We start from the raw sequence: 15,766 nt of genomic DNA on the forward strand, positions 1-15,766 counted from the left end.
GGAGGCGGGTGCAGGATGGAGGCACAGCTCATGTGGTGGGGGCAGCTCCCACCACTGCTTGCACCCCAGGAGGGCAGGGACAGGGAGGCGTGTGACTGGATCTGCGCAGAGTGGGGCAGGCTGAAGCTGTAGGATGGAGCTGGAGCTGGAGCCAGCGCTGCGCGGGGCTTTTCTTGCTGGGGTCTGAGTTTGGAGCGGGCCCTGGCGGCGCTGAGAGGCAGCTGCAACCACCCCAGATTTACCCGCAGCTCCCCTCCCAGCCCCACGCCACCACCCAGCACAGCCCCAGCTTTTCCCGTCGCTTGGTTAGAGGTAGGGCATTCAGCTGGGGCAGTGCGGGGCTGGGAGTGGAGCTGCGGCAAAATTTGAGGTGGCTGCAGCTTTCTCCCAGTGGTGCTGGTGTCTGCTGAGAGCTCAGTCCCTGGCATGAAAAGTCCTGTGCAGCTCCGGCTCTACCCTGCAGCTGAAGCCCGCCCTGCGTTGCATAGATCTGGGGGCATATGCCTCCGCCCCGCCCTCCCGGGGTGCCAGCAGTTGTGGGAGCTGCCGCCACCCTGCAAGCCATGCCTCCATCCGCATGCCGTTTCCCACAGGCTGGGCAGTGCCTGCCCATGCCCCCTCCCTCACCACAGGGGGTGTTGATCTGATGCCTCCCCTTCCCTTTGCCCCCTGCCCTGCTCTCCCCTTCCGACTTACCAGCTGGAGACAGCTGTCCATGCTGCCAGCTCTGCTTCGTGCTGCGCTGCATCTGCACACAGCAGAAGCATTTATCGGCCAACAATTATGCAGGTTTACTTTTTTTGGAGAGATGGTGTTATATGAAGGACTAATACACGTTTACTTTTCATGAATAGTGACATATGGTGAAAAGTAAGTTGTTGATTTTTCCTTTTGTTGCATTCAATTATCATCAACTGTGATAGAGCTGATGGCAAAAAATGGGAGCTCAGTTTTCCTATTTAAAAGAAACAGGAATCACTTTCTGAATTTCTGTACAATGGGACAATGTATAAACCTTGATTTCAGGCTTCCTGAAGCTTGGGGGCATATCACAATCTCATCCAGTTGTAAACACTGGTTTGTGTTTTTGCAGTAGGTTTACTGTTTGTTTCTTCAGCACTGGCTTTGCATTTTAGGGAAATGGATATTTCCAAAATTCTATCAAAGATGACCTTTATCTTTAAGGGACATAGCCAGGTTTGAAGCACTTAACCATTATTGTTACAGATAACATCTAGAATTATAATAAGTATAAAATTAAAGAGTTGTTTTTTTCCCCTTTGTGTATTTGACAGACTGCACTTTGTATGGAATTGATATCCTCCACCCCATTACAGATTAGTTAGGTCACTTTCCTCATTTGCTTTATATAAGACCCATATAACCAGGCAGAGAGAAAGTTTAAAATAGGAGTTAAAAAACTAAATACACCAATTGATAGACAGCATGAGGTTCTGGTATAATACCTGAAACTAATCTGTATTGCAGTAATCAACTCTCCAGTTTTACTTAGTATTAAAATCCTGTTTTATATAAATAAGACTAGAAGTGATATTTTTCTGAACTCCTATACCTGATATGTATTTAGGAAAAGTATTTTGTAACATAAAGTTTTCATAGATAAATCCTTTTAAGTGTTTTGGCATAAGCATGCAACTTTCTACACACAGGATGCATCTACATGTGTAATTAATGTGACGCAATAAACTCTGGAGCAATTCATGTCAGAGTAAACTACTCCTGGGCGCAGCATCTACACATGTGCCTGGGAGAGCAGCAATTTGAGCTGGGGTGGAACAGGTCCCTAGCTGGCTAGGCTGCCGGGGTGCAATTTATGCCCCCCCCCCGGTCACCATCTACGTGTGTGTTTTATCCAAGTCAAAACCCAGGAGGGCATAGATCTTTACACACAGCCTGTTCTTGGAATGAATGGTAACTAACTTGAAAGATTGTCCCAGGAAAAAAGTGTTACCTCAGGTATTTCATAGCTACTTAAAGTGGGATAATTAGTTCATATGTCTGCAGGATATCAGACATTTCTCCTAGGAGAAATGTGATGTCTATTTTAACTAATGTATAACTAGATTATACCTGCTTGTTTCTGTATCATGGGTTTAAAAGAAAACACAACTAAGATACCAGTGAACCTCTGTTGTGGAATTCTGTCCAACTTGCAGATATTCATGAAGTAAAGGGTGAACATTGCCACTTGTGCTTTGAGTGGGTAGGAGCATACAGTCTTTTCTAAGATTATGGAAACAGGTTATAGTAATTGGAACAGGAAAACCAGAATCTGCAATCTCAAGTCTATTTTCCATTTTCCTTCTGGTTTGCTGTATGATTGTGAACAAGTGACTTGGTCTTAGTTTGCCCATCTTTAAAATTGGAGAGCTAAAACTTTAACTCATAGACATGTTGAATTTTGTTTAATGTTCATAAAGCATTTTGAAATCCTTTGTTCAGTTATATTATTTAAGTCTTTCTTCTGATGTTTAACTTGGATTTTTTTTCCTCTGTTCTCAGGATTCATACAGGAAACAAGTAGTAATTGATGGAGAAACCTGTCTCTTGGATATTCTTGACACAGCAGGTCAAGAAGAGTACAGCGCAATGAGGGACCAATACATGAGAACAGGGGAGGGTTTTCTATGTGTATTTGCCATAAATAATACAAAATCATTTGAAGATATCCATCATTATAGGTAAGTCTAATAAAATAAATTACTTCAGTAATTCTCCAAAGAGGGAATGATTTGCTTGCTTCTGCTTACAACCGAAGATAATTTATTTCTTACAGTTATGGAATTGTAACATAATCATATTTCCAAACTAGCAGTGAACAGTGACTTTTGCAGTTAATAAGCCATTAAAAATATATCTATTGATTTTTTTTTTTTTGATTTTTTTTTTTTTTTGGTCACCTAGCCAGAATGATTATGCAATGGACTGCCCATTCTTGGAGCATACTCACAGTTTTGGGTTGATGGAAGAAGGCTGGTTGAAGCTACCTGAAAATTCCTCTAGTAGTATGTTTTTGAAATATAAAACAGATGTAGAGATACGGGCTTCAGAATTAGCATCCTACTGAGATTAATGGAAATCGAGTATGGATCAAATTCTGCCTTCCTCATGACTGTAGAGTAGTACTTCTATGGCTGTAGAATACAGTTAAGTAAAGTAATTCTGCTCTTTGTGAAATGTGCCTGTGAAAGCAGTGGATGACGCTAACACTTACTAACATCCCCAGCTCTGTGGGGGCAACTTTCCTACTATTTATGGCTGGAGCTCTTCTCTTTTAGTAGTCTGATGTAGGCAACCAAATTCTATTATGACTTGATAGATATTATATTAACACTTAATATCACTCAATCTTTCCTCCTCAGTGTCTGTTTTTTAAATATGAAAAAGTTCTTTCCTGTTCCATAAATAACAGTAATATATTTAAAAAAAAAAAAAAGTGGAAAAAATCCATGCGACTTTTTAACAAAAGTGTGCCTATCTCAGTAGGACTCTGCAAACTGGGAGAAACTACCTACATTTACAATATTATTTGCCATGTATAAACCAAGTCCTAGTTGGTCAGCCTTCATCTGTAATTCAGTCATAAAGACACTGGACTCTTACAGGACGTATTGTTGCCAGTGTCTCCTGACTCTCTCCTATGTCTGCTGGATGTTGGATAGAAGAGATGATGGTGCAAATCCAAGCCAATAAAAATTACTACTTTAGAAAACAAAACAATAAAACCTCTGGATAATGTGTATATGATCATTAAACCTACAGCAGAGCAAACTTTTTTCATAGATTCATAGACATTAGGGCTGGAAGGGACCTCATGAGATCATCGGGTTTAGCCCCCTGCCCAAGGGGCAGGAAGTCAGCTGGGGTCAGATCACCCCAGCAAGATAAGCATCCAAGTGATTCTTAAAGGTATCCAGAGTAGGTGCTTGCACCACTTCTGGGGAACTCTATTCCAGATTCTGGAGACTCGGATGGTAAAGAAGTTTTTCATTATGTCCAGTCTAAAACGGTCTTCCAGCAGTTTGTGACCATTAGTCTTCTACTGGGGTGCTCTGGTGAATAGACGTTCTCTCAGTTCCTGATGCACACCCCTTGTATACTTATAAGCTGCCACCAAGTCACTCCTGAGCCTTTGCTTCTCCAGGCTTAAGAGTCCCATGCCTCTCAGCCTCTCCTCATAAGGCCTGTTCTCTTGACCTCTACTCATGCGTGTGGCTCTCCTGGATTGTCTCAAGCTTCTCCACATCCTTTCTGAAGTGTGGAGCCTAGAACTGGGTGCAGTATTCCAGCTACAGCCTCATCAAGGCTGAGTAAAGCAGGAGGATGACTTCTTGGGTCTTGCTTGACGTGCATCGGTAGATGAAAGCCAGAGTTTTATTTGCTTTGCCAGCTATTGTATCACATGGGTGGCTCATGTTCATCTTGTGGTCAATCATGACCCCCAAGTCTCTTTTGGTACTGGTGCTAGTGAGTATAGCACTGCTGAGCCTATAAGTATGATGTGTGTTTTGTCTTTTTTTATCCCAAGGTGGAGCACCTTGCATTTCTTTGTTGAATGTCATCAGGTTTTGATCTGACTACCTTGTGAGCCTGTCCAGGTCAGCCTGAATTGCCAGCCTGTCCTCTAGCGTGACCGCACTTGCCCATAATTTGGTGTCATCTGCAAACTTAGCCAGTCCACTTCTGACACCTGAGTCTAGATTCTTTATGAATATATTAAAGAGTACTGAGCCCTGGAGGACACCACTGGTCATCATGCACCATGTTGACTCGGTTCCATCGACTATCACTCTCTGGGTCTGACCATGAAGCTAGTTTCCCAGCCATCGGACCGTAAGGTGGTTGAGGCCGCAGTTCCCCAATTTTACCATGAGGACACCATGGGAGATGTAAGATTTTTAATCTTACTTTAAACAGCAAAAGAAACACAGAATTGCTATCTGTTTTTAAATACATTGACTTCAATACTATAGGAAATCATAATTGTATTGTTTGAGGATTAACTGTCCATGTTCTCTGAAAGAGGAAAAAGGAATGAAATTAAAGACTAGTATTATATGTTGAGTTTCTTTCAGCAGCTTTGTCATCTTGCTGAATAGTTCTGACTACAATACTGTTTTAAAGATGTATTTTAAGAAGAGCTACCTGCTAAAGAAAACTTCAGAAAATATTAACCAGATAGAGACAGATTTTTAAAATCTCCCCCTACAATTGCAGTGCCTTAACCATAGATTTTTTTTAAAACATAGTAGCATCAGTTTTTTAAGGGGGATGTTTGACATTTTTTTAATTAAAAAGTGATATGGATATACAAAATGAATTTCAGGGTTCTGGTTAGCATGAAAACTACAATGTCTACACACATTTACATTGGGATACTTTAAATGAGAAAATCATCTATGCTTTTGATTCCAGTCTTGGAAGTGCATTTTCTGATTCCTTCACTCACCCAAGAGCAAGAGGGTAAAGGAGAAGATAGTTGCTATTTCTAAACCCTCTCACCACTTACACATAGTACCAAATCTAATGCAGTTATTTACATAGTAGTGGTGTGCAAAATGGGCCATTTTCGATTCAGATTTGGATTGGGCCCGAATCAGGGACAGTGATTTGATTCGTTGATTCAGATCACTGTCCCCAATTCAATTCAGCCGAATCTGAATCTGAAGATTCGATGCTGATTTGGAGAATCAGTGACTCGGCCATAGATACAGCTTTAAATGTTGGGATGGAGCGTCCCACAGGAGCACAGGAGGGGGCCCGCATGCTCAGCGGCAAAGCCGGAAATGGACCAGAATTCCTTCTGAGCCACTTCCGGGTCCGCCGCTGAGTGCGCCGGGGGCCCCCTGGTGTCCCCCAGCTCAGTGATTGGCCCTGGGGGGACCCCGGGTGCCCCCCAAACCCAGGAGGCACTAGTCACCGAGGTGGGAGGTCCCCATGCACTCACCAGCAGACCTGGAAGTGGACTGGAAGTGCTTCTGGCCCACTTCTGGGTCCGCTGCCAAGCATGCTGGGGACCTGGACACCCCCCCCCCCCCCCCACCCTCTCTTGGGGTCCCCCCCCCCCCCCCCCCACTCTTCGGTTGGATGTTCCATCCACCCCAGCATCTCAGCATTCATGAGCTGCTTGCTACCTTGAGGTATGTAGAAAAAATATTTGAAGCTGTGTCTACGTCCAAATCATCGAATCTTTCCGAATCTCTCTGAATCGATTCGGAGGGTTTCAATTCAGAGATATTATAGGGTTTCTTGATTCGATTTATGAGCTTTATGGCTTTACGAGCACTCGTGGTGCTCTGGCGTTGTGTCAGAGGACTGGAAAAGGGCCAATGTGGTTCCCATATTCAAAAAAGGGAGGAAGGAGGACCCAGGAAACTATAGGCCTGTTAGTCTTGCTTCGGTCCTGGGTAAGCTTTTTGAGAGAGTTGTCCTGGTGCATGTCCGCGAGGGGTCGGCAGGGGAAATTATGCTTAGGGGCAACCAACATGGGTTCATTAGAGGCAGGTCCTGTCAGACCAACCTCATGGCCTTCTGTGACCAGGTCGCAAAATCCTTGGACGCAGGTGTCACAGTGGATGTAGTCTTTCTGGAATTTAGGAAGGCCTTCGACACTGTCTCTCACCCCATTCTCATTAAAAAACTAGGAAACTGGCGTCGATACCTATACAGTCAGATGGATCACTAATTGGTTGGAGGGCTGCACCCAGAGAGTGGTGGTGGACGGGTCTTATTTGACCTGGAGGGATGTGGGCAGTGGGGTTCCGCAGGGCTTGGTCCTCAGGCCTGCACTGTTCAACATCTTCATCAGCGACTTGGACGAGGGGGTAAAAAGCACCCTGTTCAAATTTGCAGATGACACTAAGATGTGGGGAGAAGTGGGCATGTTAGAAGGGAGGAATAGGCTGCAATCGGACGTAGACAGGTTACAGGGGTGGGTGGATGAGAACAGGATGGGTTTCAACACTGACAAGTACAAGGTGCTGCACCTTAGGAGGAAGAACCAGCAGCATACCTACAGACTGAGGAACTCCCTTCTTGTCAGTGCAGAGGCAGAAAAGGATCTTGGAATCATTATTGATGCCAAAATGACAGTGTGGGGACGCAGTCAGGAAGGCTAACCATACCTTGTGCATCCAGAGATGCATCTCAGGCAGGTCCAAGAAGGTGATCTTCCCCCTCTATGCGACACTGGTCAGGCCGCAGTTGGAGTACTGCGTCCAGTTCTGGGCGCTGCACTTCAGGAGGGATGTGGACAACATGGAGAGGGTCCAGAGGAGGGCCACCCGCATGATCGGGGGTCAGCAGGGCAGGCCCTACGAGGAGAGGCTAAGGGACCTGACAAGAGAAGGCTGAGGGGGGATCTAGTGGCAGTTTACAAAGTAGTCGGGGGGGACCAGCAGGCATTGGGAGAGTCCCTGTTCCCCCGAGCACTACCAGGAGTGACAAGAAATAACGGTCAAGCTGGCAGAGGGTAGATTCAGATTAGACTTCAGGAGGTGCTACTTCACTGTCAGGGTGGCTAGGATCTATCTGGATCCAACTTCTGAGAGAAGTGGTGCTGGCTCCTACCCTGGGGGTCTTTAAAAGGAGGCTGGATGAACACCTTGCCTGGGGTCGTTTGACCCCAGTACTCTTTCCTGCCATGGCAGGGGGTCAGACTTGATGATCTGCTCAGGTCCCTTCCGACCCTGCCAACTATGAAACTATGATTTGGAGATTCGGCCGCCAAATCGGGCTGAATTGAATTGGCAACTGAAGCTCCATACAGCCCTACTACCTAGTGAATAGGACCCTGTAGCATACTGGAGGAACTTTTTTGAAATCATTCAGCTTTTATCTCTTTCTAATGTAAATAGAGAGCTTAAATGTTGTATTATATTTTAGGGCTTAACTATTACATTCTGTCCCCAGCTGTAAGTAGGGATTTTGCATGAGTGGGACAAGGTCTCTAAGGAATAATAATAATCTTTACAAAAACCTCAGCCATGTGACTTGAGTTTCATTTATATTAAGGTAATCCACACTGTGCTGGCATTAAAATAATCATAGAATTAAAGGACCTGTAGCATAAATAGGGTGGAGTCTGTCATTTTAGCCCTGTGAGTCTCATTGGCAATAGGAGCCATGTCTAATCATCTAGCAGGTTTAGTTATTTTTATTTTGGTTTTCACATATATGCAATTCTGCTATGTTTTAAGTTGAAAGGTTAAATGTAAAAGGCAACAGGGTCAACTGCTTACACTGTTTTGAAATTTCAAACGGTGTCCACAAAATAAAAAGTATTCATATTGTTGTTCTACTTAGGGGAAAAAAAATCTAATTTGTATTTTGTTTTCTTTCAAAATCCAATTTTTATTAATGCTGCTTATTAATTTATATTTAATAAATCTCAATTTTTCCTTTTCTTTTCTTTTCAGGGAGCAGATAAAAAGAGTTAAAGATTCTGAAGATGTCCCTATGGTGCTAGTAGGAAACAAATGTGATTTACCTTCCAGAACGGTAGATACAAAACAAGCTCAGGACTTAGCAAGAAGTTATGGAATTCCTTTCATTGAAACATCAGCAAAGACAAGACAGGTGAAGTTCATATCAAGGGATATACAAAAGCAGAACTCCTGCTTGAATTTTTAAAAAAGCTAGATTAGTTCAATCGTCAGCAACTGCCATGAACGACGCATGTCCCCAGGGTGCACAGCCACACTCAAGAGGTGCATATGCACCTGTGTGCACCCCCTACGCGTCGCCCCTGGCAACTCCCATCCGGCATTTATGTATATTTTTGTAAAGGAAAAGCTTGTGGTGATTTGCTGTTCAGTGAACCTGCTGAATCATGTTCAGTGATGCAGCTTAGCTGCTCAAACTAAAGAGACCTAAGCCTCTGTTGCACTGAGCTACCAGGTGGCAGCATACTTCAAGTTGCAATTAACTTTTTAATAGCTTTGAGATAATTTCATTTTAAAAAAAGAATGTCTGAAGGGCATGCATTGGTTTTTTGAAGCAAAGGTGTTCAGCCATCAGACAACTAAACCAGTTTTTGACATTCAGTGGTCTGTCTTGACAGCAAAAACATTGCTTTTTTTGGTTATTGACTTATTCTCAGTGGGATATACTTTGTAAGACATTTCTCTATTTAAGCAATTGTCCCTACAATTCTTTGTCAAAACTTCAGATTTAATTGTTTGACAAACTGGTGTATATTCCTTGAGTGAAAATTTGGCGCACAGATATTTAGTGGGACTGGGATTTTACCCTTCTCTGTGAGAGAGTTTTATCTACACAGTATAACTGGTGTGGAAAAAACAGGCTTTTCCCCTCAGCTAACTGGTATAAAGGTGTTTGTACTGGTACAGCCTATTCCTCTTTCCTTAATGGGTAGAAGCTATCTCAGTATGAATAGAGCTGGCTGAAAACGTTTTGACACACTGTCAGAAAATGTTGATCTGTTAAAATCAAAACCTTTCATGCAAAAGATTAAACTGCATATTTCCTATGATGAAGAGAAATTTCTTTAACACAAAACAGAAGCATTTGATTATTTTGGATTCCAAATAATTTTCTTAAAAAAAAAAAATCAATGATAAAAGAGTAGTTTTATTAAGAATGAAACTTACCATCAACCCACTCTTTTCTTTGTTGACTTGTTTTATAATTCCAATTTGAGACCTGAGCAATTTTTTCGTGGTGATAGGAATACTGTTCGTTGCTCAGCTCTAGGCATAAGGAACTTTTTGCAGTGATAACTAGTGCTATGCTAAGGACTGTACTGGTATAATTCTGTTTGTTTAAAAAAAACCCACAGCCCTTATTGAAATCGAAATGATGGTACAAAAACAGTAGTCCAGATCTAAATGGCAAAATTTCCAAAGCTCTAAATCTGTGGGGCTACAGAGTAAAATAAACTACAAGTATCTTCAGTAAGCTAAGTGGGATACAGGCTGGCTGAATAACTCTAGGTAATATAATGTCCTTGCCTGAATTAGATTGTCTGTCATTGCAGCTGTAGGATAAAAATGGAAAAACTGGGAAATGACAATAGCAGCAAAAACACTGCTTTTTAAAGTATAAATTCTGTGTTTTTACTTTAATGTTGGAATTTTTGTTTAGTTAGCCAGTTTTGTACAGAAAACTTCCTCTTCTCCCTTCCCTCGCCACAATGCCTTTTAAATGCTAAATGTTTAAAATTAACCTTTCTTTAGGAGTATATTACCAAACAAACATGATGGCTGTATCAGCCCTCTTGTGTGTGGGGGTGTGTGTGGTGTGCGTGGGTTTCTTTTCCCTTCTTTCTTCCCCTTGCCCGGTACAAAATTATTTGCTTAGAAATCACTGCTTGGAATTCTGCTCAGTCTTATAATCTTACCATTCTTAAATTTATCTTTTTAAGGATTGTCAAACTCTATTTTGGTATGTGATTTGTTTCTCCTGATAAGAGACTTTTTAAAGAGCTGTGCCCAACCATAATGCAGTTAGTGGATTTATTGCAACCATTTTCCATATGCCCTTTGTTATCCTTAGCACAGGAGTGCATTTAGGCTAGAACTTATCTTGATCATTGTATTTTACTTTTTTTTTTGGTTTGACTTGCTTCTTGCTCCATATGGTTGGGAAGAAATTGTCCTTTTTATCTAGGGATTAATTTTGTTCTTCAAGGTTAGATTATTATTTTTCTTCTTTCTGTAGCTATTGCAACTACTTTTTCTAGAATTGGTGTTAGAATTAATTCCAGAGCTGAGCCCCAAATGTGGGTGTGTATAGGATATGTGTCCTTCCCACCCGCAGGAGACCTCTTATTAGTATTAGATTAAAATGGATGGGAGGGAAGGAGTACCCTGAAGTGACTAGAATTTAAGTTGCCACCACACTTTTGGACACATTTGATGTAAATTGCTAATCATGTTGCAACTTAATGATCTTCTATTATAAGATCACAGGAGTGATGAGAATCAGGAGTGAATGCTAGTGCCTATGAATGTTGGAGAAGCAAATAGGGCTGCATTTATAAAAATCTGGATAAAGGACTTCACTTATCTTCAGTGTGGGTTTTATGTTTTGAACCAGCCAGCTGTTTCCAAGTTACAGCATAAGAAACACCTGGATCTTGATGTTACTAAACTGCAGTATGCTGCAGTTGTTTTTTATTGTAGGTGATACTTTGAGCCCTGTTTGTTAGCTTCCTATTAACCTAGAGACAAATAGATTGTTGCCAATGCTAACACAGAATTCTGACATTCATCTGGTACGCTGATTGAGGCAGGTTTCCTTTAGTGGGGGAAAAATAGTCTTTAATTATCTAATCACATTATCTTGTTACACATGAGTAGAACACAGGCATAGTTTAAACTTGTGCATTTGGCATTTACTATCTTTTGAGTGGTTGACTCTCCAACCTTCATCTTTTAACATAGTGGGTTTTGGGCGTGGTGTTAATGTAATATGCATGGTACATGTTCAGTATCTGACTTTCAAAAGGATAGGAACTTAATCAGTGTTTAAAATTTTTTTTCTAAAGAACAACTGAACTTGTACACATTATAATTAGCTGACATAACTACAGATCTTAAAAAAAAAAAAAAAAAAAAAGTAATGAGCAAAACCATCATTTGATTCACTTGATATTTTTATTTGTAGTCCTAGGAAATTATTTAACAGGTAACACATTTTACATTGGCATGATGTAACTTGCTTTTTAAACAGTGGTAGAATATTTTGGTGCATTGGCTATTTTGTGGCACAGTAGATTTTGCAGGCTTCAGTAACTATCGCGTTGAGTGTGACTGTCAGATATTAATACACAGTGGTTTTTAAGAGGCACTTTTGAATATGAAAAGCACTTTGAATATTTTGACCCATCCTCCAAGCTGTTTATACCCAATGTACAAATAAAAATTTACCCTATTTTTACTATGGTGAAGGGCAGTACTGTGCTAAGACATCAGAGTAGCTTCATGCCAGATAGTTTCAAGACTGGATAGCAGTGGAATTGCTTGGAGGAAGAGATCAGTGGCATGCATGCATGCAGCATTGCACAAACAGAGCTATATTGCTTCCAGTTCAGGTTGTAGTGTATGAGCGTTATGTATGTAAGCTATTTTTAATAACAGAGCTAGGATTGGAACTTGGAAGTCTGGGTCTTAGAATTTTCTTAAAGTTACAAGTGAATGCCTTTATGAGGGCTAGTAGTGTCTTTTGGTTTTGAGTTTACTTAACACTGAAAGGCATCTTTGAACGTGTAGGCACTTTTGTGCTCATACTCATGTTAATTTATGTTAAGCATAATTTACAAAACAGTTGCTTTTAGAAAAGTTGAAAATATCTTAAGGCACATAGTGTTGGACAGGGTGCTTTCAAGATAACAAGGCCTTCTTTGGTTTAGATATTCCTTTCAACATTATTTGCCAGTGTAAAAGGCTATTGTAAATAGTCCCATTTAAAATTGATTGGCTGTCATAGGAGTCGTCTCCATGTCTCAAACACGGCTACAAGATTGTGGATCCTTCACAGTTTTTAAAGTATCACAGCACTTTAAACTATGCAGTTCTGTATATTTGATTAGATTTATATCCTACCTTATACAAACGGCACAGAGCAGTAGAAGAACATGCATTTAATTCTGTGGAAGAAAAATATTCTTAAATTCTATTTTTTCTTTTTAAAAATTTTCAGTTATGGTGCTGTGACCATAAATGATATTAATTGGTTATGAATTTGGCCTTCAAAGAGAGAATATTTAGCCCCCTCCCTCCTTTTTAAAAAAAAATTACAGTCCTAAAACTTAAAACCTATCAGTCTGGTGACTGGCTCTTTAAAACTTTTTGCTTTGTTGAGGTAATGTCTTTTTCTATTAAAAAAAGACTATCTTTCAATGAGACTTCTGTTAACAGAAGTCCTGATGTTATGTTCTTGGTGGTGGTAGTAATTTCTTTTTTTCATTTTGTGCCTATTTCTCTGCATTGCTAAAGAAAATTACATTTCTTGTTGTTGGTGATGGGAAAGTTGACATTCTAAAGTCTAATGAAGTAGCATCACCTAAATAGTGATCTCAAAACTACATAATCAAATTGTATACTGGTACTCTGAAACTGTAGACAACACATTCTTTGATTCTTAGATGGAATGTGTTCTGGAACATTGCAGCTGATCACTATTTATTCTCCTCTTTTTAGGAATAAGTTCCCCTGTTTCCCAGGTAGACATGAAAATATGAGCTTTACTTGATTTATTAGATGCTATTTCCAAAAATGTAAATTCCGCAAATCATGCTTTGAATATCAGAAGACTTGCCAAGCTGTCTGCATTTTGTGGGTGTAAGATTAACTTTCTCCTTTTCTTAAAAGGGTAGACTATTTCCTGGAAATTTAATTACTTAGTTCTACCTGTCTACGTACATAACTCAATGTACTTAACCCTTGATCTCATCCTGATGATGTATTTGAACCACAGCAGAATAGCAAACACTGATTTATCATTTTTTTAAGCATGGGTTTGTAAGCATGAATTCTAAATATGGTATATCTTATGGCATAACTAAAAAATGAGAGCCAAATAGCAGTACCCTATGAATAGGCAATATACTTTTGGTTTGTAGTGTTCCCTTCTGATTTCAGTTGTGTAATGCAATGTGTAGTTAAAATAATCTTATTTCAAAGTCAAAGCTGTAAATTTAGCTGTTACAAAATTATAGGGATAATAGCTAGGGTACACTGATAATGGGATGAACTGGTATAGCAGGTGCTATGTAATGCAAGTTCAACTAGTATGTTGAAAATAGATTCCATGTCTTTGTACCTGACTGAGCTGAACTTAACTCAACTTGAGGAGGTAGGTGGGTATAAGCCACCATTTTTCTTGCCCCAGTTTTTGGGCCAGCTCTTTAGCCTCAGTACAGCTTTGCTTTGAACAGACCCACAAATTTCTGTGCACCTCTTTCTGGACATTTTATTCTGCAAAGTGAAGCAGCTTCAGCTCAAAAGTAGCCTTTTTATAACTTGCAAGTGTTGGCTGCATTATATGTTTTATATTAGGGGTGCACCAATAGAGATTTTTTTGGCCAATACCGATGGCCAATTTTTAAGGAGCCATATTGGCCAATACTGATCCTATTGCCAATATGTGGCCTGGCACCTTGGACAGCGGTATCTGGCTGGTAAGTCTGTTGTGGAGGAAGGGGCGAGGGGAAGATCAAGGTCCCCCACAGTGAGGGAGGGAGTGGGGCTGAGGCAGGGGCAGGCCCATGAGTGGCTCATCCAGGGGAGTGCCTCATTCAGGGGGGCAGCTGCCACTACTGCATGCACCCTGGGAGGGCATGGGGGGCATGTGCCCCTGGTCTGTGTGCAGGGCAAACGCGAGCTGGGGCCAGGGCTGGGCCAAGTTCTTCCTGGCAGGGGGGCTGGGCTGGGCTGGACTGTGCTGTGCTTGGGGGGTGAGCAGCAGCACTGGGAGCAGGTCTACTGGGGGGTGGGGCTGCAGCTACCCCAAAATTCTCCAGAGCCCCCGCTTTCAGTTTTGCTGCCTGCCCCAAGTAGAGTCTAGTGCAGCCCGCCCTGAGATGCTCATAGCTCTGCCTTGCACCCTGCCCCACCCTGACTGGGCAGCACCTGCCCCAGTCCCACTCCCTCTCTCACCACAGAGGCCTCAGTCTGCCCCCTCCCCCCTCCCCACCCCTTCCCTCACAACAGACTTAACAGCCAGACGCTGCTGAGCTGTGCTCCTGGCTGCCTGTGTGCGGTATCTTTTTCTGACACTGGGAGATTCCACATGTACTAGGGGAGTCTTCTCCAGCTAGGATTGCTGCCAGTGTTGCAGATTGACCCTAGCAGTTCCCTGAAACTGTAAGCAAATACGCACCAAGATCAATAATTTATTAAACTTATTCTTGTAGCCATCAATAGCAGAACTTGCTTTTGAACTGGAAACATCAGTTAATTTCTTGCGTGTTTTGAAAATATGAGTCACTGCTCATGATTTTAATGGCAAGATATTATAAAGGGAGCTTCTAAGTGTTTCATCCAAGTATATGCCTGGCTTGCAATAATAAGTGATAATAGTACTTATTCTGTTAAATAATGTTCAGTTTTAAAATAATAACCTATTTTGTGGCAGTAAGCATTGACTGTATGCTTCCTTCTGCCTGTTTATGAAATAAATAACAAAAGCTTTCCTTATCCTTGTTCAGAATGAAGACACTCTTCTTAATTTCTTTTTTAAGGTACTGTAAAAATTATTCTTCACTCATCTACCTGAAAGATGTCAGGGCCCAAAACAGAGGCGTAAATATGAGGGCTGTGCGAAGCACCACTGTTTCTTCCGACTTCAGTTTCGAGGTCTGGATGGAACAGTGTTTTGTATCAAATATAATTTCGAGTTGAAACAGCATCGCTGTTTTGCTTTGTCGAAACAGTGAGGCTGTTTCGACCGTTTCGCTGGACTATGGGGCTGGAGAAAGGAACTCAGCCCAGCTGGGCTGCATTCCCAACCCCAGCCAGGGGGCGAAGAGGCAGCCCAGCTGGGCTGTGTTCCCACCCCCAGCACTACAGTCAAAACATTTTGACTTTCAAAACGTTTTGGCTAGCCTTGTTTTGTTTCGAGGCTATTTCGATGGCCTTTGTTTCGTTTCGATTTTGCTGTTTCAACCTCGAAATGAGTCGAAACAGTATTGAAACGAAACGGCTGTTGAAATTTTGCACAGCCCTAGTAAATATGCCTGCTGAAATCAAAAGATTAGAATGTGTGGCTTGGGAAACTTTAA

The 15,766-nt window shown here is 41.6% G+C and overlaps 1 protein-coding gene across 1 annotated transcript in view; it reads left to right on the forward strand.

Moving 5' to 3' along the window:
• The window catches only part of KRAS (KRAS proto-oncogene, GTPase), an 89,375-nt gene that overhangs the window by 62,517 nt on the left and 11,092 nt on the right, over positions 1-15,766 (forward strand). Inside the window, exons 3-4 of the mRNA XM_025208539.1 lie at positions 2,524-2,702; positions 8,439-8,598. Of these exons, the coding sequence (XP_025064324.1) occupies positions 2,524-2,702; positions 8,439-8,598 (339 nt within the window). The remainder of the gene's footprint in view (positions 1-2,523; positions 2,703-8,438; positions 8,599-15,766) is intronic.

This window comes from Alligator sinensis, unplaced genomic scaffold (genome assembly GCF_000455745.1).
Source record: "Alligator sinensis unplaced genomic scaffold, ASM45574v1 scaffold517_1, whole genome shotgun sequence".
NCBI lineage: Eukaryota > Metazoa > Chordata > Crocodylia > Alligatoridae > Alligator > Alligator sinensis.